The 24,965-nt window shown below is 44.6% G+C and overlaps 1 protein-coding gene across 10 annotated transcripts in view; it reads right to left on the reverse strand.

The window, feature by feature from the left end:
* CPSF6 (cleavage and polyadenylation specific factor 6) overlaps positions 1-24,965 on the reverse strand; it is a 1,684,023-nt gene that overhangs the window by 1,515,024 nt on the left and 144,034 nt on the right. For all 10 annotated transcript variants that reach the window (XM_044088012.1, XM_044088011.1, XM_044088009.1 and 7 more), the window contains one exon: positions 24,591-24,694. In XM_044088012.1, the coding sequence (XP_043943947.1) occupies positions 24,591-24,694 (104 nt within the window). The remainder of the gene's footprint in view (positions 1-24,590; positions 24,695-24,965) is intronic.

Raw genomic sequence — 24,965 nt, forward strand, 5'->3', positions numbered from 1 at the left:
GGTTCAAGGCTCTCGAGAGCACCCCAGCACTACCAGGTTATACTTCATACCATGCTTTTTGGCCCCAAAACGCGGACCGAACCACAAAAGGAGGGGGAGTATCAATATTAGTCAAAGATACCCACACCTCCAGGTTGGTGGGTACAGCACGAAGAATCAGAGACTATCCATGTGCAACTAATAGTGGGTAAAACTGCCTTCCAGTTTATAGCCTGCTACAGACCACCCTCCCAAATCCAGGAACCCCACTCGACCTTACTGAGAACACTGGAAAATATGAAGGTCTCTCCAAACACCATTATATTGGGCTTACTTCAACTACCCAAACAGACTGGGAGCATTACTCTAGCTCCAACACTTAGCCCAAAGGTTCCTAGAATTTATAAACTCAAATGCTACGGAACAACTTGTGACCACTCCCACAAGAGGGGAAAACCTACTGGACCTGATCATCACCAATATGGGGACTCCATGCTAAAGACCAGAAGTGTATCCCTCACTGGTAAGATCAGACTATAAATTAATCTCACTGGATATCCACATCCCAATTCCCAACCCCTGCCCAGACAACCACAGTAAAAAATTTCTCTAAAGCAAACTTCACACTACTCAAAACCGAGGTGGAATCCTTCAAAGCCCCCGGGCCTGTGGAAAATACGGCTCAGACCGGCAGAATCCTTTATAAACGATTCTATGAACACCTTCAGGAATGCATGGATCATGCAATCCCAAATAAAACTAAGACCCAATCCCCCAAAGGCAGGTGTCCTATCTGGTGGACCCCAGCCAAGAAAGAAGTTACTACATGATAGAGCAAAATCCCAAAAAGGGAAGGCATCTCTGATCAGTATTAGCAAAAACTACGGGCACTCATAAAATCATCTAAGGCCAGCTTCGAGAGAAAAATTGCACAGGACACTAAAGATAATCACAAAGCTTTTAGTTATGTTAGGAACCTGGGTGGGAATTCCCAGATATGCTCAGAATTAGTCCAAAATTACAAAATACACTAACCCCACAGACACTGTCAACATCCTGGCAGACAGGTTCAGCGCAAACCCCCCCCCCCCCACCACCACCACCACCAAAAGAGCAAATATCTATTCCAACAGAGTTCTGCCCCCCTGACCTCTCAGATGCTCAGGTAAGAACAGACCTCTCCAAAGCAAAAAACACATCAATGGGACCAGACAGTGTCCCGGGCTGCGTCCTACATGAACTCTAAGATGAGCTGACTCCAAACAAAGCTATTGTTCAATCTCAGCCTTACTACAGGATATGTACCCAAAGAGTGGCGTACAGCAACAGTGGTCCCCTCTCCACAAAAGGTGGTGCCTCAATAGATCCTGGAAACTATCGCCCCATAAGCCTGACTAGCTTGGTCTGCAAAGCTATGGAAAGGATAATCATGGAACTCGTAAATAAAGATATTGGGGACCTACAGACACTGGATCCTACCCAGTTCGGCTTTAAGGGCAGATCCTGCCTCTTAAACCTGGTCGATTTCTTTGAAACCGTCACCAAGGCCATTGACGAGGGGAAGGTGGTCCACACAGCCTACCTGGACCTCGCAAAAGCCTTCGATACAATACCCCACTTGGGCATCATAGATAAGCTATCCAGCCTAAATATAAACCCCTATGTCACTAGATGGGTTGCAAACTGGCTCAAGGACAAAGCCCACATGGTTAGAATTGCTGGAACCATGTCAGACTCCAAACCAGTTACAAGTGGTGTCCCACAAGGCTCAGTCCTGGGACCTCTCTTGTTCGGTATATATTTCTCGGAGGTACAGGCCAACACGGAAGGACTGTGGCTGACCAAGTTGGCAGATGACTGCAAACTGGGCGCCATAATCAACTCTCCAGCTGACACAAGCATCCTCCTAAAGGGTCTCGGGCAACTGGTGCCAGAGCCATGGCCTCAAGCTAAACGCCAAAAAGTGTATAGTCATCCCCTTTGGCAAAAACAAAGTGCCCACAAATAACCACCTAGGTGGTAATCCATTGGCACAGAAGTACTAGGGACCTGGGGACCCAACTTGATAGCAATCTCTCATTTGACAACAACGTACAAAGTGGTTAGAAAACATTCTATATAGCCCACCTAATCATGAAGGGATTCACATCTAGATCAGGGGAGGTCATTGTGCCTCTTTACTCATCAGGCCCATAATTTAGTACAATGCCCCTTTTGGGTGTACCTTACCAGACACCTGCAGCAACTAGAAAGACCCCAAAAGTACCTCACCAAGAGGATCAAAGGGCTCAAACAGATGCCATATGCTGCCCGGTTAAAGAAACTCCAGCTCTACTCTGTCTACCGCCTGCTTAGAGGCGATCTGTGCCCAACGGATAAAGCCCTGTCCAACCCAGAATTAATTGACATGCTGCACCTCAGAAAATCCAAAACCCATTGAGCTACGCACTCGAGGGAGTTGAACCTCAGCACAGAAATAAATAGGACATGCTGGAGGGACAGATTCATAACCCAGATGCTCCCTTCACTCGAATAAAATCCCAGTCCAGGTTAGCCAGAGTCCCTCATTGACTCTCTTCAAGAGGAATCTTGAGTGGATGGGAGATCGTAGGTTTACCGCGGGTATCACTTCTGTGTCACTGTTAGAGGCACAGTAAACTAAACCTCGAAAAAGGGCATAGTAAAATTCATTTAAATGGGTGGCGAAAGCCAAACACTCTGGCTAGGCTTACAAATGCCCTAGGGCAGATAGCCTAGTATGAACCTATGAACCTAAAAAAGAAAAACTGTTCAGTAGCCTATAGAAGAAAAGTACAGTTTTGTACCTACCATAAATGTAGATGTCCGAACTGGATAGCATCTGCAGTCATAACAAGTGGGTTGTCCTGTCGTCAGGCAGCCCTGCAGTCGGCCGGATTCCAAAGTCCGGGTCCGGCTTCGGCTGATGTCGCACTCCACCCGACGTCATCTCTGTTGGTCTTCGGGTATAAAAGCATCAGCCGACGCCATTTTCCTCAGTGTTTCTTGCCCCAGATGCCAGTAGCCCTCTTGCAGGCTAAAAATTTGATAGATGCCAATGTTTCCAAATAGATAGAGGTAAACACAACAATAAGCATATATGTACATATATACAAACAAATACACCATAAAAGACTTCCAACAGCTAGCTATTAGGAGGGTAAACACCCTAGGAGTACCACAGAGGGAAGGAGGGAGGGTAATTGACTGCAGATGCTATCCAGTTCGACATCTACATTTATGGTAGGTACAAAACTGTACTAAGTCCTTCATGGATGCATCTGCAGTCATAACAAGTGGGTAGAATACCATAGCCAACTAGGGAGGAGGATAAAAGTAGATTATGGTGTGTTTAGGATCCCTTGCAGTACAGCAGTGGCAAACCCTGCTCGATCTGGAATATAGAGGCAAATTATAATGCTTGGCAAATGTATGCACGGAGGTCCAAGTAGCCTCAATAATGTCTTTGGTTGCCACCGTAAGAAGGCTGTGGTAGTGGCTGTTGCCCTTGTAGAATGAGGTCTTATGTTCTGTGGAATTGGTTTTCCATGGAAGGAGTAACAGTATCGTATGCAATTTCCTATCCATTTGGAGATTGTCTGTTTGAAATAGCTTTTCCTTCCTTCCTGTTGCATAGGCTACAAAAAGTTGGTCAGTCTTTCTGCTATTTTTGTTCTGTCCAAGTAGTAGCGTAGCTGTCTATGTACATCCAAGGTATGCAGTATTCTTTCCCTCTGTTTTGTGGGTTGGGAAAGAAGGTAGGTAGGTGGATTGCCTGGTTTAAAGACACTCTGGATACCACCTTGGGCATAAATGTAGGATTAGTCCTCATGGACACTATCTTGGTGGAAGATTAGGAAGGGTTGCACTGCCGTTAAGGCCTGTAGTTCTGAAACCCTCCTTGCTGAAGTAATTGCCAGTAGGAAAGCAGTTTTCCATGACAGGTGTTGTAGGTCTGCTGTTGCTGCTGGTTCAAAGGGTGATAGTGTCAACTTTTCTAGCACAAAGTTTAAATCCCAAGCTGGTAATGGTGGTTTCCTTGGAGGTTTTACATTCTTGATTCCTCTGAGGAACTGCCTGAGCAAAGGGTGAAAAACAGGTGGATCAAAGCTGTATTCTGCTGAAATAGCTGATGCATGTATCTTGATGGAGGAGTAGGACAGGCCTGAATGAAGAAGTTCGGCCAGATACTCCAGAATGTTAGGCATATCTAAGTTTGACACATCTTTTCCTCTTTCCGTACTCCAAATGACAAACCTTTTCCTTTTTCCAGCATAGTTCCTTCTTGTTGAAGGTCTGCGTGCTTCAAGAATAATGTCTTTAACTCTTTGGGAAAGTTCTGGATTAGCTGCTGCTATGTGATGTTCCATGCAGTCAGTTGCAGCGTTTTTAGGTTTGGATGTATGATGCTGTAGTTCTGAGTTATCAAAGGCATCAGGGGTATTGGCCACATATTGTTCCGAGACATGCTCTTCAGTAGTGGGTACCAGTGTTGTCTTGGCCAGTTTGGAGCTATCAGGATTATCCTTTGACGTTCTTCCTTGATTTTTAGTAGTACCTTGTGTATCAAAGGAAGAGGTGGGAATGCATATGCTGTTAGGCCTTTCCAGTTGAAGGAGAGTGAGTCCACTTTCCATGCTAGTGGGTGGAATGTCTTTGTGCAGAATTTTTTGAGCTGATGATTGAGAGGTGATGCGAATAGGTCTATCTGTGGCATTCCCCATTTCTTCGAGATGGTCTTGAAGATGTCCGGTGCAGCTTCCATTCGTGGGCATCCGGGTGGTTCTGCTTAATATGTCTGCTAGAGTATTGTCTTTCCCCGGTACAAATATTGCCTGTAACTGAATGTTGTAGCTGAGTGCCAGGGTCCACAGCTCCAAGGTCATTCTGCATAGGGGGTATGAATGAGTGCCTCCCTGTTTGTTGATGTACCACATGACTGTGGTGTTGTCTGTCCTTATCATCAACTGGCCCTCTTTGAGAAATGGTTTGAACTTTTGGATTGCCAGTTTTTCTGCCAGCATTTCTTTTAGGTTGATGTGCAGGTGAAGTTGATCCTGTGTCCATAATCCTTGCACGCATTTGTCCAGCATGTGGGCCCCCCATCCTAGGTCTGAAGCGTCTGTTGTGATGGTCTGGCTTGGTTGACATCTGCGAAAGGGTAGGCCTGGGTTTGACTGGCATGCCTGAGCCCACCATAGGAACTCCTGTTTTAAGCATGGAATTAGTGGGATTTCTGTTTCTAGACTGTGTCTGTGTTGGGACCATAAATTCTTTAGGTACCACTGTAGTTTCCTCATATGTAGTCTGGCAAATGGGACCAAGATTATGCATGATGCCATGAAGCCCAAGGCCTGCAGAACTTTTCTTGCTGTTAACTTGTTCAGTTTTGTTAGTGCCAAGAAGTAAAGAGGAAGTTCTTTTTGTTTTTCTGTAGTCAGGAATGCCATTTGTTGTACTGTGTCCAATTCCGCGCCCAAGAACGCCCTTGTTTGGGATGGTATCAGCCTTGACTTTTGTAAATTGACTGTGTATCCCAGTCCTTGTAGCAAGTAAATGACCCTTTGTAAATCTGTTGTCAGCTTGCTTTTGTTGTCCCCTTGTAGCAGGCAGTCGTCCAGGTATGGGTAAATTTGAATTCTGTAGTCTGCAATGGGTTTATTACTGATGCCAGGCATTTTGTGAATACTCTGGGCAGTAGATAAGCCAAAGGGCAATGCTGAGAATTGATAGTGCTCTGATCCTGCAAGAAATCTGAGGTATCTTCTGCAGATTGGTCGAATGGGGACTGCAGGTATGCCTCCTTGAGATCTAGAGTTACCAGCCAAGACTCCTTGCCCAGCATGGGAAGAAGTTGCTGTAGGGTCAGCATTTTGAATTTTGGGACAATGATGTATGTATTTAAGGTGGACAGGTCGAGAATTGGTCTCCAACTTTTTCCTTTCTTGGAACTAGGAATAGTCTGGAGTAGAACCCTTTCCTTGTTCTGCTGTTGGCACTCTTTCCACAGCTCTTATGTTTGCTAACTCCATTATCTGGCGAGCCTCTGTTTTTGATTTGGAGGTAGATTTGGCATTCCTCTTTTGACTGGTAAAGTGTGGAAGTGAAACCGGTAACCTTGATCTATGGTTTGTAAAATCCACTTGTCTTTTGTTATGTAGTGCCAGTTCTTTGAAAATAAGGTTAACTTTCCGCCTAGAGGAGCTGCTATTTGTTCCCTGGTAGGCGGATTTAAGGTTAAGTCACTGTGGTTGTGCTGATGTAGTGGCAGTGGCTGTGTCTGTGCCTCTGTTGTTACCTTGCCACTGTCGTCCCTCTGTAGGCACCTCCTCTGGATTGGTTTCTGCCTCTGGAACGCCTATTCCTGCCCCTTTGAAATTTTGTGGAGTCAGGAAAGGACCAATTTTTGGCAGGCCAGTTCCTGCTAAACCTTGGGTTTGAACCTGCAAGAAATCTTTAACAGTTTGAACAGATTTTGCCTTTTCTTCCATTTTCTTCATAACCTGCTGGGCAGGTGTACCAAACAAACTTGTCTTGTCCATAGGAGCATCTAGCAACTTAGCTTTAACATGATCCGTAAAGCTTGTTCCTTTAGCCATGCATGCCTTCTTATCACTGTGCCTGTCATGGCTGATCTAAATGAAGCCTCCAGTGCATCATAGCCACATTTTAAGGAATGGTTGCTAACCTGTTGTATGTTATTTACCATCTCTAATACATATTTCTTATCAAGAGATTCATCAGTGGTTAGTTTTTAGTTAACTGATCAAGCATAAACTCTTGGTATTGTATCATGTGAAACTGACAGTTTAAAGCTCTAGCTGAGAGAGTAGCTGAAGTGTAGACCTTTTTACCCCATCTGTCTAGTGACCTTGCTTCCCTTTCAGAAGGAATAGGGTTTTAGCTGTGGTCGCTACTGCCTTGGGACCCTGGGATATAGTTTCTGGGTCTGCAAGTGGGGCCTTGTAAAGGTGGTGATGAGTATCTGGCACCCTGTAAAATCTGTCTGGTTTGGCAGGGGCTGGGGGTAAAGAATCTGGAGCGGAGCAAACATCATTGAAAGCATCATCTACCACAGAGAGAAAGTACAGTTTTGTACCTACCATAAATGTAGATGTTCGAGGATTCCATTGCTGCAGTCCTGACTATTGGGTATAGTCCGGCCCCAGTCGGCCCGAATACCAGAGAGAGTTGATCGCCGGGTCATGGCGCTTTAGACTGACGTCACGCCAGGGTACTAATGCGCACGCCCGACGCCATTTCTTCAGTCTTTTCTTGCCCCAGATGTCAGAAGACCCAAAAAGACAAGTCCCAAAAAACCTGCACCAAAAAACATGTACAATATATACAACAATATATATACAAAAAATATAAGCATGTAAACTCACCTACACAACCACCCCTAAACATAGAGGGAAGGAGGAGGGTTGACTGTAGCAATGGAATCCTCAACATCTACATTTATGGTAGGTACAAAACTGTACTATGTTCTTCGTCTTCCATTGCTGCAGTCCTGACTATTGGGTAGATTCCCAAAGCAGAGGAAAGGGAGGTTGGCAAATTATAAGGAAGTAGGAGCTGATAACATGCCTTGCAAAACAGCAGTGGCAAAGCCAGCCCTAGACTTAGAGTAGATAGGAAGATGATAATGCTTAGAGAAAGTATGTACTGAACTCCAAGTAGCTGCTTCCAAAATATCCTTAGTTGCCACCCCCCTTAGAAATGCTGTTGAAGTGGCAGTAGCCCTAGTGGAATGAGGCCTAATCCCAGCTGGAATTTCCTTGCCATGATGGGAATAACAAAATGCAATGCAAAAGCCAATCCAATCGAGATAGTTTGTTTTGACACAGGCTTGCCCTGCGAACTCAAGGCAAAAGAAACAAACAACTGCTGAGACTGCCTAAAATCCTTAGTCCTGCTTAAATATCTCAATTGCCTGTGTACATCTAAAGTGTGCAAAATCTTTTCCCCTTTATTTTGGGGATCTGCATAAAAAGTAGGCAAATGAATAGTTTGGTTTAAAGCCACACTAGAAACCACCTTAGGCATAAAGGAAGGATTAGTACGTAATGATACCCTATCCTTATGGAAAATCAAAAAGGGCTCTACTGCCATAAGGGCCTGCAACTCAGACACCCTTCTTGCAGAAGTAATGGCCAACAGAAAAGCAGTCTTCCATGACAAGTATTTCAACTCAGCAGTAGCCGCAGGCTCAAAAGGTTGTAGAGTAAGTTTTTCCAACACAAAATTGAGATCCCAAGCAGGAGTAGGAGCTCTACTGGGGGTCTTATATTCTTTGCCCCTCTAAGAAACTGCTTGAACAAAGGATGAAAACAAAGGTGGGTCACAATCATAATGAGCTGAAATTGCTGCAGCATGAATCTTAATGGAAGAGAAGGACAAACCTTTGTCCAATAACTCAGTAAGATATTGAAGAGCCACACTCAAATTAGGCTCAGAAATCTCCAAATTCTTTGCTGTACTCCAAAATAAAAATCTCTTCCATTTGTCTCATGACACCTTCCTTGTACTAGGTCTTCTAGCTTCCATAATCACATTTAAAACTTGTTGAGGAAGTTGAGACCTGTTGTGCTTCAAGAGAGAATATGCCAGGCTGTGAGATGAAGAGAGTGAAGCTTGACATTGAGCAGATGACCCTCCTTCTGAGATAACAAATGAGGAATCAGAGGTAAAGGCCATGGAGGCTTCCTTACCAGACTCCGTAGTAGTGGATACCAGTGTTGCCGAGGCCAATCTGGAGCTATCAAAATCATCCTTGGCCTGTCTTGTCTGACCTTTAATAATACCTTTGGAAGAAGAGGCAGAGGTGGAAAGGCATAGACATGAAGGTTTTTCCAACTGAAAGACAGAGCATCCACTTTCCAAGCTGTGTGATGAAACCCCTTTGTGCAATACTTTGGCAGCTGGTGGTTTAGTGGAGAAGCGAACAGATCTATGTCTGGAGTTCCCCATGACACTGTCAATTTCTGAAATACATGAAGATCCAGTTTCCACTGTGGGGATCCATGATTTGTCTGCTTAACACATCTGCTAGGAGTTCTGTGCTCCTGGCAGAAACCTTGCCTGAAGAGTTAGTTGCAGGCTTAACGCAGTCTCCCATAAAATCATTGCTTGCCTGCATAGAGGATAAGAATGTGTTCCTCCTTGCTTGTTGATGTACCACATGACAGTTGTGTTGTCTGTTAGAATCAACACCTGCCCTGGAAGAAGTAACTCCTTGAAAGCCATCAATGCAAACTGGACTGCTAACATCTCCTTCATGTTGATATGTAGATGCTGTAGTCTGGCAGGCCACTTGTCTTGTATCCACTTTCCATTTAGATGAGCTCCCCAAGCAGTGTCCGAGGCATCTGTCGTTAAAATCTGACTGGCCTCTGGCCGGGTCACAGAGAGTCCCTTGTTTAGGTGACATTCCTGAGCCCACCACAAGAATTCCTTTTGAAGGCAAGGTATTATTTGAATGACAGTGTCCAAATCCTGGCAGTGCTGTGTCCATACATTGTTGAGATACCATTGCAGCTTCCTCATATGCAGTTTGGCATTGGGAAGCACCAGAATACAAGATGCCATGAACCCTAATGCTTGAAGGACTGTCCTTGCAGTCAGCACGGACTGATGAGATAGTTGATGGAAGTAAAGTGACAGACTCTTTTGTTTGTCCGGGGTTAAAAGGCCATCTGGGCTGCTGTATTCAGTCTCACACCCAGAAAGCACATGTCTTGAGAGGGTACTAGACTGACTTTATTTCGCTCACAGAATACCCTAGGCATCTTAGCACTGCTATGACATATTCCAGATGCTGTAGAAGGTCTTCCTTTTCTTGAGCCAGAATCAGGCAGTCGCCCAAGTAAGGATAGATTTGAATGCCTTGAAGCCTGAAGTAAGCTATCACTGAGCCAGAACCTTTGTGAATACTCTGGGCAGTAGATAAGCCAAAGGGCAATGCAGAGAACTGATAATGAAAATCTCCAGTTCAAACCGCAGATACTTTCTGCAACTTAGCCTTATAGGCACATGAAGGTAAGCTTCCTTGAGATCCAAAGTTACCATCCAGTGATCCTTGCCCAGCAGAGGTAACAGTTGTTGTAACGCCAACATCTTGAACTTGGGAATGTCCAGATAAGTGTTGAGGATAGATAAATCCAAAATTGGTCTCCACGTGTTCCCCTTCTTTGGTACTAGGAACAGGCGAGAATAAAATCCGAAGCCCCTTTCTGACACAGGGACTGGCTGAATGGCCCCTATCTGGAGTAACTGAGAAACTTGCTTGTGAGCCTCTTTTCTTTGTGGAGGAGGAACATCTGGCATGCCTTTGAAAGGGGGCATTGTGTGGAAATAAAATCTGTAACCGTGATGAATGATATCCAGCACCCATCTGTCTTGAGTGATTAAATCCCAATTTTCTTTGAAAAGAGACAGTCTTCCTCCCAAAGGAGCTGCCAGACGAAAATCCACTGGCAGCTGAAAAGGCAGGTCATTGGGTCTGCTTACGAAAGGACTGACCCCTGGCCTCACCAGAAGTCTGAGCAGGTGAACTCTCTGATCTAGGCCTAAATGAACCCTGAGCCCTGCCCCTACCACGTCTAGACCTACCCCTAGACTGGGAACCATAAGCAGGATATGTCCACCCCTTAAGCAGGCCAATTTCTACTAAACTTCGGAGGCTGCACCTGCAAAAAATCTTTAACAGTCTGCATAGACTTAGCTTTGCCCTCCATTTTCTTTAAAATTGCTTCCACAGGCGGTCCAAACAACACATCAGACTGTAAGGGAGCATCCAAAATCCTGGTCTTAACATGCTCAGCTAAATTCTGATCCTTCAACCAGGCATGTCTGCGAAGAACAGAACTAGTAGCAGCCACCCTCGAGGAGGCCTGAACAGCATCAAAACCACACTGCAAAGAATGCTTACCCACTTGTTCAGACACATGAACCAAATCCAGCAATTCTTTACACTCAATACCTTCCGCCAAAGCATCCACCTTAGATTTCAATTGTGAAAGGAGATAAGTCTGATATTTTAGCATGTGAAACTGACAATTAACGCCTCATGGCTAGAGTGGAAGAAGTATACACTTTCTTACCCCACCTATCCAAAGCCCTTGCCTCTTTATCAGAGGGTACAGGATTTTTAACCACAGAAGCTTTAACACCTTTAGGCCCTGAGAAACAGTTTCTGGGTCCCCTAGGACTCTTAAACAAATACTTATGAGCTTCGGCACCCTATAATACCTATCAGGCTTAACAGGAGCAGGAGGCAAGGAGTCAGGGTTCAGGGAAGCCTCTGCAAAACATCCTCCACCACATTCAACACAGGAGGAATAGCTAAGGGCCTATGCTGGGGTAAAACAAGAATTCCCTAAGCCTTTTCCTGAATCAGAGTAATCCTGGCCTTCCCATTTAAAGTGCTCCCTCATGGAGTGAAGAGTCTCTGAAAATGAAAAATCCTCAGGAGGAGAAGCTGTAGGAGTGGAATCATCCACATCAGAATCAGAATAAGTAGGAAACTCTTGTAAGTCTTCCACAGAAGACTCTGAAGCCTGTGAACACTGTTCAAAACTATCAAACTCCTGTTCCACCCTAGGCCTCTTATCAGGCGGGGCATAGAACCTCTAATTAGAGTAATCAAATCTTCTGCCATTTTAAGCATATGTTTCTTAGGCACGGAGCCCAAATGCTAGGAGAAGCCCCACAGAAGCTGAACTTGGCCTACCTCTAAAGAAGCTTTGGCAACAGAAGGAGAGGCCCTAACTACCTTGGGAAGAGAGGGAAAACAGTTACCTCAGAAGCCCCTCAGCCTGGCCTACCTCCTGAGAGGGCACATCTTGTAACAATAAAGTATCTGCCTGAGACTCCATGGAGACTCCTGGCAAAACCTCTGGCTCCACTGAGTTTACTAAAGAACCGACGTCCGGGACTGCCGGTTCCTCACCCCTAGGCTTCACTGTTTTGTCCTTGCGCTTCTTGATGAAGCGGGCCGGAGCATCCGACGGCATATTATAATTGCAACGCTTTCCAAACACTAACCTAGCACAATCTAGCCTCCTCTTAATAGTGCTTTGTTAAATCTAGCACAAGAGCGGCAACCAACAACGCCGTGCTCAGGCCCTAAACAAGGTATACACAATGTATGATAATCCCTATGTATCTGCTTCCCACAAGAAATACAGTTATTCACTTTTTCTGACATCCGGTTAAATACTGAGGCAAGACAAAACCAAAATGTTCCCAACGGGTTACTTAGCCAACTCTGTTTCGGTCTGAAACTCCGTTTCGAAAAATCTCAGAACGCCAACCTGCACTCGCAAAATTGCTTCTGCATCGACCATGCGGCAAAAAGACTGAGGAAATGACGCCGGTCATGCGATTAGTACCCTGACGTACTGACGTCAGTCTAAGGCGCCATGACCGACGTCAGCCTTATACTCTGGTATTTGGGCCGACTGGGACGCGGACTATACCCAATAGTCAGGACTGCAGCAATGGAAGACGAAGAACATCAGGAGGTATAGCTAAGGGCCTGTGCTGTGGGAGGTGCAGAAAGGTCCTAAGTCTTTTTCTGGAGTCTGAAAAATCCTGTTGCTGCCATTGGAACTGTTCTCGCATGGCATGCAAGGTTTCCCCAAAGGAGAATTCTTCTGGTGGGGAAGCAGCTGGAATGGATTCTTCAGCATCAGAATCTTCAAAATTGGAGAAGGAAGCCTCAGGCTGGTCAGTTATGTCTGATTCATCAGCAGAATCATCAGAAGACACTGGCTCAGGGGGCTCTGCCCTAGGTCTCTTCTCTGGGGGCTGAGAGGCCCTGTCTGGGTGAGATTGAGATCCTCTAATTAAAGAAATTAAATCTTCTGCCAAAGAAAGCATTTGAGAACTAGAAGAGGGCCTGGATGTGGGGGTTTAACAGGCACTGTTTTAGTAGTCTTGGCTGCTTTAGCCCTGGCGAAGGCCTTAATGGACATGGCAGCTGGAGGCCTAGCAGCACCACGCTGGGGTAGAGACATCCAAGGGATGGTGTCTGATAAGTCAACCACCGTAGTGGGTAAAATTTCTGAGGTCGATTCAAGAGTTGTAGCAGGGCCTCAGTTGTAAGAATAGGTTCAGCTGTACTTTGAGCAGTTTTCTCGGTTTCGGCGAAACAGAGACACTCGGGTTTGCTTTACCGTGGTTTCGCCGATACGCGAAAGTGTCGGTCTATCTTTATGCTTTTTGGGGTAGTCGGAGGATCCGACGGCATAATGTACGCAAAATCAGAACCGAAAACTGTTCTGCAAACTCCGACCGACGCCTAAGCGTCGCCGGTTGAAAGAGGCACAGGCGAACAGGCTGCTACGCCGTGGGCTCGGCCTAAACAAGGCAGACAGTAAGAGTGCAAATCTTTATGAGGTATTTGTTTCCCACAGGTTAAACAATTGTTAACTTTTTCTGACATCGGCTGTGGCAAGAAAAAGACCCCAACGTGGGACTTAGCTTTAGAACTCTTCGCAGTAGTATTCGGTAGAAGTAATCTCTGGATCCGACCGCCCGGCACTTGCGAACAGCTTCTGCTTCGGGCCACGCCGGCAAGAAAGACTGAGGAAAATGGCGTCGGCTGATGCTTTTATACCCGAAGACCAACAGAGATGACGTCGGGTGGAGTGCGACATCAGCCGAAGCCGGACCTGGACTTTGGAATCCGGCCGACTGCAGGGCTGCCTGACGACAGGACAACCCACTTGTTATGACTGCAGATGCATCCATGAAGGACATCTGCCTCATACCAAATACTGCCCTACTTAAGCAATATAAACCAAACTTAAGTGAAGTGAATGCTGGAAAACCGCCACAAAGTTTAACAACTTGGCAAGTGATTAAAGCCAACACAGAGAAATGGAGGATAAAAGCTGACCAGAATAGACGAGTCCAGTTCTTTAACTTGTTGAATAAAAGCTCAAGTCCATTAAATGTTGTCTGATAAAACACTGAAGGAATCTACAAGTGGGGGAGCAGATCATTGAGAGAGAAACAGAGTTCAAGCTCTGGCAAAGATACTGCCCATTTAGTGCTGCTCAAAGCAGCCAGTCCCCTACTCTGCGTGCGTGGAGAAGACATCTGGAAGATGAATGGATTACATTCTGTAGTAACTTTGGACAAAAAGTGATTTAGAACAAAAGTCTTCTTGCCAAGAATCTTTCAATTAAACCACCTAGTCACCAAGAAGCCTGGTTCAAGTGTTTGCCCAAATGCAAAGGTACCATGGAGGAAAAGGACACTTGAAAGGAGGGGGCAAGGGAGACCTGCAAGAAATTCTGCAAACCTTTAAAGATAAACAGAACTCACTTCCTATTAAATCAGAAATAAATTCCAGATTAACTTAGCTGATGAAAAACACGGCCTAAAGCAAAAACACTGCAGGACTCTGGTCCTTTGGTCCATGATCCATCATAAGATCATTTTGCTACAAGTCTATTATCTTGTCTTAAGGGTAAAAATTATGACTTCAACCACCCTAGAAGAGTAAAGAATGGCCCCTGGCCATGACAAACTATAGAAAATGCGAGACAGAGCGAGACAGAGCGAGACAGAGCGAGACAGAGCGCGCGAGACAGAGCGAGACAGAGCGCGCGAGACAGAGCGAGACAGAGCGCGCGAGACAGAGCGAGACAGAGCGAGACAAAGACAGAGCGAGACAAAGACAGAGCGAGACAAAGACAGAGCGAGACAAAGACAGAGCGAGACAGAGCGAGACAGAGCGAGACAGAGCGAGACAGAGCGAGACAGAGCGAGACAGAGCGAGACAGAGCGAGAGAGAGAGCAAGACAGAGCGAGAGCAAGACAGAGCGAGACAGAGCGAGACAGAGCGAGACAGAGCGAGACAAGGTGTGGTAACCACTGAATCATCTTGAAACTATGCATAAAGATATTTGGTAAGGGGCCTGGAAGGAAGAGAGGTTGGCCTGGATAAAAATCAAACATGATCATTATGGTTAAGTACATAACTTTTGCATCCAAATGCTATTTTTGTCTGACAGAACATATGGGACAGACTCCCCAGCTGTTTTTCTGGGGGGTATCAAAGAATTCCTGAGAAAGGTGGAGCTGAACGTGGAGCAAGATATGGATTGCATGTGCAGCTCAAGTAGCAAAGGTATGCACAGTGGACAAAGTTGCTACTGCACAAATGTCAGTAATGGGTTACCTCTTAGAAAAAAAGACGTTTGAAGTAGCCACTGTCTTTGTTGAAAGGGACTTTGAAAGTACAGTTTTGTACCTACCATAAATGTAGATGTTAGAGTGTATACCCTGCTGCAGTCATCACACTTGGGTTATGCTGTCGTCAGGCAGTCCCGCAGTCGGTCTGAATTCCAAAGCCTTGGTCTGGCGTCTGTTGCTGTCGCTTCTTCCCTGACGTCAGTGCGCCAGGGGTATGTAGGAGACATCCGATGCCATTTTCTTCAGTTTTTCTTGCCTCAGATGTCAGGCGCACCCCCAAAAAGGTGGTCATAAAAGTTTAGCACAAACAAAACATCCCTCCAGCTATCAGCAAATGCACCACAAAGGTAGTAATCAGAGTTTAAGGCATTGAAAGGCTTTAGTTAGGTCAGAGGGGATGGAGGGCGGGTAACCTGGACTGCAGCAGGGTATACACTAACATCTACATTTATGGTAGGTACAAAACTGTACTATGTTCATCGTGCTACCCTGCTGCAGTCATCACACTTGGGTAGAATCCCAAAGCTAAGGATGGGAGGTGGAGTCAAACAGGGTTAGAGGAGGCTAGAAGGCCCTGCAGAGGCAAAGCCAGCTCTAGACTTAGAGTAAAGTGGTAAGTGATGGCGTTTGGTGAAGGTGTGTACTGGACTCCAAGTTGCAGCTTCCAAAATATCCTTGGTTGGCACCCCCCTGAGGAAGGCTGTAGATGTAGCTGCTGCCCTGGTAGAGTGGGGCCTTATGCTAGCAGGAACTGGTTTTCCATGGTGGGTGTAGCAAAAACGAATGCAATGTCCTATCCATTTGGAAATGGTTGTTTTGTTATAGCCTTTCAGTGTGAAGCTGCAGCATAGGATACAAAGAGCTGGTCAGATTTTCTAAAAACCTTAGTTTTATCCAAGTAATAACATAGTTGCCTGTGAATGTCCAAGGAGTGCAGGAATCTCTCCTTTGTTCTGTGGATCTGGAAAGAAGGTGGGTAAATGGATGGTTTGATTTAGAGCCACACTGGATACCACCTTAGGCATAAAGGAGGGGTTAGTTCGTAGAGAAACTCTGTCTTGATGAAAAATGATGAAGGGGTCTACTGCCATTAGTGCCTGAAGCTCTGAGACTCTTCTGGCTGAAGTTATTGCTAGCAGCAGGGCAGTCTTCCATGATATAAACTTTAAGTCAGATGAGAAAGCTGGTTCAAAAGGGGGGTAGCGCAAGTTTTTTCAGAACAAAATTGAGGTCCCAGGTTGGTGTAAGTGCTCTCCTGGGGGGCCTAATGTTTTTGGCCCCTCTGAGAAACTGCCTTAGAAGCGGCTGTGAAAATAAGGGAGGTTCCGTGTTGTAGTGGGCTGAAATAGCTGAGGCGTGGATTTTAATAGATGAAAAAGAAAGTCCTTTGTGTAACATCTCAGTTAAATACTGTAGAATCTGAGGAATGTGTGGCTGAAGGGTATCTTGGCCTTTAGCATGGTTCCAGGCGCAAAACCTTTCCCATTTGTCCGAGTAGGCCTTCCTGGTGCTGGGCCTCCTGGCTTCCAGAATAACATCCATAACAGCTTGAGGAAGAGGAGCTGGCTGGTTGCTTAGGTGATTTAAGGTTTTGAGCTGGCTGTGTAGAATCGGACTGCCTTGCTGTGTGAGCAAATGAGTAATTTGTGGTAAAATCCAAGGTGGGCCCTGGGTCATATTCCTTAGTAGTGGGTACCAGTGCTGGCATGGCCAGTCTGGGGCTATGAGTATCATTCTGGGTATCTCCATCCTGACTTTCAGCAGCACCTTTGTGAGAAGGGGCAATGGAGGGAAGGCATATACGGTCAGGTTTTTCCAACTGAATGAATGAGTGCGTCCACTTTCTAAGCTTGATGGTGAAATGTCCTTGTACAAAATTTTGTTAGCTGATAGTTTTGGGGGCTGGCAAACAGGTCTATGTCTGGGTGCCCCCATTTTTGAGTCATCATTGCAAATACTTGTGGATCCAGTTTCCACTCGTGGGGATCCATGATGTTTCTGCTTAGGTAGTCTGCCAATGTGTTTTTTCCTGGCAGGAATTGAGCTTGTAGCTGAACTTGGTAAGCCAGTGCTGTGTTCCACACGGTCACTGCTTGCCTGCATAGGAGGGTAGGAGTGTGTACCCCCTTGTTTATGTACCACATTATTGTGGTGTTTTCAGTCCTTATTGTAAGCTGTCCTGGATGTAAGAGGTCCTTGAAGGCTGTCAGGGCAATCTGTACAGCTAGCATTTCTTTTTGATTGATGTGCAGATTCTTTTTGATCTGCAGTCCATATGCCTTGAAAGCACCGTCCTGCCATGTGTGCCCCTCAGGCATAGTCCGATGCATCTGTTGTCATAGTTTGCCTGGCTGGGGGCAAGGTGAAAGGCTGACCCTTGCTGAGATGACATGCCTGTGACCACCATATAAACTTGTTGAAGGCAGGGAATGAGAGATAGTGTCCAAGCTGTGGCTATGTTGAGTCTATACACTTTTTAGGTACCACTGTAATTTCCTCATATGCAGTTTTGCAAATGGTATTAGTAGTATGCAAGATGCCATGAAGCCCAAGGCCTGCAGAATTTTTCTTGCAGGGAGTTGGGTCTTTGTTGCCATTGTTTTGAAGTATTGAGTCAGTTGTAGTTGTCTGGCGTCAGATGACCCATCTGGGCCATTGTATTCAAGCTGGCACCCAGGAATGTCATTTTGTGAGGGTACTAGTTTTGATTTCTTTTCGTTTACTGTGTACCCTAGGCAACTTAGAAGGTGTTTTTCAAAAGCCAGATGTTGTAAGAGGATGTCCTTGCTTTCTGCTTGGATAAGGCAGTCGCCCAGGTATGGGTATATTTGAATTCCTCTGTCTGCAGTATGCAATTACTGGTGCCAGGCATTTTGTGAAGACCCTGGGCGCAGTGGATAAGCCAAAGGGCAGTGCAGAGAATTGGTAATGGGTTGAACCTGCAATGAAACTGAGGTATCTTCTGCAATTTTGTCCGCTAGGGACATGCAGGTATGCCTCCTTGAGGTCCAATGTTACTAGCCATGCTTTCTTGCCCAACATGGGAAGAAGCTGCTGTAGTGTTAGCATCTTGAATTTGGGTACTTTTAAGAAGGTGTTTACAATTGAAAGGTCCAGAATGGGTCTCCAAGCATTGTCCTTTCTGGGGACTAGAAAGAGCCTCGAGTAAAATCCTTGGCCTTGCTCCCGTGTAGGTACCAGTTGAATGGCTCATGTCCATGAGAGTTGTAATTTGTTTTTGTGCCTCTGCCCATTGATTGTGGCAGGTTTGGCATTCCTCTTATCGTTGGCAAGGTGTGGAAATGGAATCTGTATCCTTGTGAAATAATGTCCAGGACCCATTTGTCCTTTGTGACGATGCGCCAGTTGTCTATAAAAAGTGCTAATTTTCCTCCCAAGGGAGCTGCCAAGAGAGTTTTGCTTGGCAATTTGAGGTTTAAGTCATTGTGTTTGCCTTCTAGTAGTTTGGGACCCGTCTTCTCCTCCCTTCTGTGTTGCAGAGCCCAATTGTTGAGGTTTGTAATGGGTTTGTGCTTGTCCTCTGCCTCTTGGGCGTCTGTATTTACCCCTCTGTGGTCTGTCGGTAGCTGGAAAAGACCAATTTTGTTGGCCAATTTCTGCTGAAGTGTGGGGGGTGAACCTGTAAGAAATCTTTGACCGTCTGCATAGATTTTGCCTTATCCTCCATTTTCTTCAAAACTTCTTCTGCTTTAACCCCAAATAGGACATCCTGCTGTAAGGGAGCATCTAGTAACTTTGCTTTAACATGATCAGGCAGAGTTTGTTCCTTTAACCAAGCATGCCTACGTATAACAGACCCAGTAACAGCTGCTCTACAGGAGGCTTCCAAGGAATCAACTCCACATTGTAAAGTATGTTTGCCCACCTGTTCAGCTGAATGCAACAGATCCTGCATTTCCTTCAATTCAGACTGTTGAGGGTGTGTGCTCATCTTTTGTTTTATTTGAGACATTAGGAATTGCTGGTATTTAAGCATGTGAAATTGACAATTTAGTGCTCTCATAGCTAGAGTGGCTGAGGTGTAAACCTTCTTCCCCCACCTGTCTAGTGCTCTGGAGTCCCTTTCAGAGGGTACCGGATTTTTAGCCATTGAAACCTTAGCCCCTTTGGGACCCTGGGAGATGGTCTCTGGGTCAGCAACAGGGCTTTCGTAAAGGAATTTGTGGGAGTCAGGCACTCTATATCTGGTTTGGCTGGAGCAGGAGGCAGAGAATCTGGATTTAGACTAGATTCTAAGTAAACATCATCCACAACGTCTAAACCTGGGGGGATAGCCAGTGGTCTGTGCTGGGGGAGTAAAAGAAACTGAGCCTTTTCTTTGAGTCGGAGTAGTCCTGACCTTCCCTGTGGAAATGTTCCCTCATGGTATGTAAGGTTTCCCCAAAGGAGTAGTCTTCAGGGGGAGAAGCTAAGGGGATGGAATCCTCAGCATCAGAATCTTCATAAGAGGGAAAGGAGTAATCTTGTTCCTCAAAGGAGCCTGAGGAAATAGACAGCTGATCAGAGGAGGCATAATCTTCCTCTTGTCTAGGCCTTTTGTCGGGTGGGGGTTGGGAACCCCTGATTAGAAAGATCAAATCTTCAGCCATTTTAAGCATCTGTTTCTTAAGCATGGGGCGTTGAACTGGAGACTGAAGTGCAGTCTTTTGGTTTAAGAGGAGTCTTAAGCTTAGGATATGGTTTTATGGTGAGCATAGTCGGTCTGAAGACACCTTCAGAAACGGAAGGTGTTTCTGCAGTACCGGCTTCTCCTTCGCAATGTCGTCGGTAGGGCCTAAAGAAAATGGCTGCGTCGTCCTAGAACTCTCCGCCAGAGAATCCGAAGCGGTCTGGGGTAACAATTCTGCAGTAGCCAGGGGCTGCGTAGGTGGCCTCACTGAAAACCGGCGACCGTCCCAGCGGAGGCCTCGGAGTCTGGCTTGGATCTAGGCTGCCTGTCCTTATCTTTGCGGTTTTTTGTGCACGCCGGTAGTCTGTTGCTCCGACGGCATAGTGTAATTAAATTTTCTACCGAAGTAGTGTCATGCGAAATCAAAGCGTCGTTTTATAGTTCGCTTATTGAACCTAGCACAAAATCGACAAACCAGTGACGTCGTGGTCTGGGCCTAGGCAAGGTATACAATAAGAGTGAAAATCCTTATGAGGTATTTGCTTCCAACAAGAAATACAATTGTTAACTTTTTCTGACATCGGTCTGAGGCAAGAAATGTTTCCCCAATGGGGTACTTAGCTTTATAGAAGACTTCGGATCTGAAATTCGACTTCGAAACTCCTCAGGAGTCGGCCGACCGGCACTTGCGAACTGCTTCTGCTTCGGGCACCGTGCAGCAAGAAAGACTGAAGAAAATGGTGTCGGATGCCTCCTATACACCCCTGGTGCACTGACGTCAGGGAAGAATCGACAGCAACCGACGCCAGACCAAGACTTTGGAATTCAGGCTGACTGCGGGACCACCTGACGACAGGATAACCCAAGTGTGATGACTGCAGCAGGGTAACACGAACATCTGTAACTTTAAACTCATCTTAGTTTAGACAAAGAAAATAGAATTTAACAGCCATCTTGGCTAGTTAACTTCTAGCCTTGGGGTATGCAATAAAAAGTTGATCAGACTTGTTTTATCCAATGAAAACAAACAGTTAATGAACATCCAGCATGTGGAGAACGTGTTCTCCACGGTTAGTAAACTTAGCAAAGAACTCTTAAATCAATGGCTTGGTTTAAGTTAGTTATGGATGCCACCTCTGGAAGGAAGACACATTAGATCACAGAAACCCTATCCTTATGAGAAACAAAATAACGTTTTCATGAGTCCTCAGATTCAAAATCTGGTAGTACTGATTGTGACTAAAATATTTGTTTTCCAGCTCAAAAAAGTGACATCTACTGTTGCCCTAGTTTCAAAAGGAAGTTGAGTTAGAACTTGGAACCATGACAATATTCCAAGGTAAGACTAGGTCTCTAATGGGATACAACAGAAAGGTTCCTCTAGAAAAACTTGAGATTTTTAAGGAGAACAGAGAAGTATCATTTTGTCCAATATGAAAATTGGAAATTGCTGCCATTTGAACTTCATTGGTAGAATAGCTCGAGCCTTGTCGAAACAGTTCAGCTAACCACTTCAAAACAGATATGGGACTGTAGAAAGGATCCATCTTTATCTACTGCCTAAAAAGAAAGATTTATAACAGTAACTGGGGAAAAAAGGGCAAAGGCTACAGGAGTTCTCGAAAATGCATCTGAAGTCTTCAGGCAGGAAACCAGATCTGGTTTACTGGATTAGAGTTGAGAATTATGGGTAGGGGAGGAGTCAGAGGGACTGAGGACTCTACACGTCCTCTTGCACATGGCTTACCTGCATGCTAAACACATGCCTGGAACTGTCTGGAGACTCCAGTCCATGGCCCATGATGGAAGAAAAGGCAAGGTAGAAGAGGATTACAAGAAAGTCACGTCCAATTGCTTTTGGGGGTGACCAAGAATGTCTATTACTCCAAAGCCAAAAACAGAAACCCTGGGTTCCTATTAGAAGACCGAAAACGCATTCTTTCGAATGCATCTTGGTCGAACTTAAGACTGAAACGGCAAAATATCGAAGCGGCTTTTAAGCGAATTCTTTCCCTGGGAAACAACTTGCTAGGCCGCTTCGTTACTTTGACATTTTTGGCACTGTAGTGCAGTCTCGGAGTTGGTATATTTAAGTAGGGGGTGTGGGGATGCAGCCCCCCCCCCCAACATAATGTAATGTTTAAAGTTTTTTTTTTTTTTTTTTTTGTTAGAACAGCAATTTTTCACGTGGGGGGGGTCGCTGTTTTGACAGTTCAACATTGTAAGCTTTTGCTTACATAGGGTCAATTAATCACAGCTAGCTTTAAGCGTTCAGTGATCTAATATAGACACAAAACCCCTTACCTCAAAAAGTAAACTCAATTTAAAAGTTCATCTGACACCACTAAGTGTCTAGCTGAATTACACAATGTTTTTTTTTTGGGGGGGGGGTCAGACAATATGAAATACCACAGATGCTCAAGTTTGAGGACGAAATATTTGGTCTGAAGACAACGGGGAATGAGCCCAAGCACAAAAACCTCCCTACAGCAGAGACTGGGGACTGGCCCTTCGGCAGAAATATCAAAACACTCAATAGACGGCTCAGCAAGGGAAAGAGCAAATTACATAGAAATTTAATTTGTGAGAACACATGCAGAATGAATAATGTTCAAGAGGAGTGAAGTTTAAGGGATGGCAAGAATTGAGTAACTTATGTAATGTTGGACTGAAGCAGTTACAAAAACGTGTGTAAACAGAAAATGTCAACGTGTTTCTTCTATTAATGTACTCTTACATCTTAAAAGAAAGCTGTTTAATTACAAAAGGCTCAGATGAAATATATGGAAGTGTTGTGAAAGACACCCAGAGGGCCAATAAAAACAACTAAAGCTGGAGAGTTAACTTACAAAAGCAAAAGGTTCACAGACTACAAAGAGAAAACTAAACCCTAGTGCAATCAATAAAAGACATCAGCAACCAACCTGCTGCATTTTAAGATGCCATTTATGTTTCTGTACAAAGCAGCTTGACAATAAGACCTATTGGCTCCAATGGATGCAGAGGAAGGCTTGAAAATATATAGAGCCACAGTTTTAAGGGAACACACTCCAGATGGATGGGGGCATCAGAAACCCCTATCAAATGCAGACAAACCATGCTTGTGCTTAGCAGATACAACATAAAGCATCCTGAGAAGCCTCAATGCCCATTATTAACTACTGTGGACTTCACACAGGCTAAGAGAGTAGGCATTTTACTTCTGCGAAAGAAACTTTTGATGTAGAAAGGCAAGCCCTGGAGTCAAAAACTACAGTAATCCTAGAGTGCTTTGCATTTTTAAAAGGTGGAAAGCTTAAAGCAAAGCATGGAGAAATCCTTTGGGGAAAAAAATGAGCCTCTCGCAAGAAATAGGGAGTAGCTGCCTTGCAGCATAATCTCTGTTCCTCACAGGCACTTGTTAAAGTATACACATTCTCTACTTTATCTTCAATTAGAAAGCTATAACAAAGTAACAGCAACAAGTACAAGTCAATATTACCCTGATGAAATACTAGTATAATTTGGCAAACAAAAAACAGCAAACACTTGGCTAGCCATAAAAACAGCACTTAAAATAGGGAGATGGGAAACTGCCAACTGACAGAAAAACTGCTTACACTAAACGTTCGAAGTTGAGATCAATCTGACAAGAATGCATGTTAATTTGAGAAGGAATCACAGCCACAAAGAACAAAAGTAGCCCAGAGCCATTTTAAGTGAAACACCGCTGAAGATATCTGACCAATTAAGAAAAAAATGGGAGAAACTGAAGTGGCCAGTGAACGGTATGAATTGAATGACGTACCTGCCAGTAGGCGTCCTAGTGGTGATGGAGGTTTACCTCATCAAATCCAGAAACTCAACCAGAAAGCCACTATGCAGGCAAACACCAAAAGCAACCCATCGTAGAAACAACTGACCATGAGGCTATTCCACAAGTATTCTCAGCGAGTCAAACTAAAGATAAGTGACATCTGGAAATACTGACCCTTTTTAAGTTTAGCTTCAATTAAAAATATTTAACAAACTTTTTCATCTGGGCTATCAAAACAATTGCATATACTGTACAATACGCAAGATATCAACATTCACAAACAAAGTGAGAAGCAGATGAATCAAAAAGGGTTGCTGCTACTTTGTCAAACTGATGGTAGCATCCAAGACGACCATCCCACTTATTGCCCACAAAGTAAAAACAGTAGCTGTTCCAACGGTCCCTTAAATTCACAAATCTACAAAGTCAAAAGTGTTACTTTTTACTTTCTTTATCCATATTCTGAGTCTGCACACATTCTGGATTAGAAACATTGGAAGGCTATAACCCAAGAGTAGTGGGAAGGATTATACTCAAGATACAACACTGCCAAGACTTGACATCCCCCAGCACCCCAGGAAAAAAAAAAAAAAAAAAAAAAAAAAGGCTTTACACAATTTTCTACACTGTGAAATAACACTGAGTAAAATGCAGTAGGCATCTTAGCTGGTCACATCATACTAGTCTAATCACTCAAGCAGTCAAAACAGTTAGTCATTCATGCCATCTCAGACTGTAGTGTCCTAGCATATGTGGCACAGAAAGCTGCAAAAGAAAATTTTAAGACTCTCCCCGATTTTGATCAGACAAGGTACTGCTCAGTCACAATGTTTCTAAACAAAAATAGTTCTGAAATCTGCAAGTGCCAAGAAATCAGTAGCCTAAAAGGACCACAGGGACTATAGCTTAAGTGAACTCTTACTAAGTCCACCAACTGCAATATTTATAATTACATACCCCTTTGATTGGCCGTTAGCACGATTTTCAAAAAACTTTAGATCCAAAATGTCATTAACTCCTAATGACTGAAACGCATCTCCCATATCTTCATCTGTTGTCCACTGGAAAAAAAAAAAAAAACACGCAGGACTGTATGTAGTCCAAAGTACTAAAGAAGTACTGTTAGAAAAACTGAAGTGCAATTAGTAAGGATGCAAAAAAAGGCAGAGACAACCACATTCAGATCAAACCTTTCACAAATGGATCAGAAAACTTACTAATCTTCTACAAATCAGTAAACACTGGCATTAAACTTAACTCGATGCATAACTGAGAAATCATGCACTACTCAATCTTCCACATTCTTGCATCCATAGGAAATTCTCCTGCAAG

This window comes from Protopterus annectens, chromosome 11.part0 (genome assembly GCF_019279795.1).
Source record: "Protopterus annectens isolate FY-2018-M chromosome 11.part0, PAN1.0, whole genome shotgun sequence".
NCBI classification, from domain to species: Eukaryota; Metazoa; Chordata; order Ceratodontiformes; family Protopteridae; genus Protopterus; species Protopterus annectens.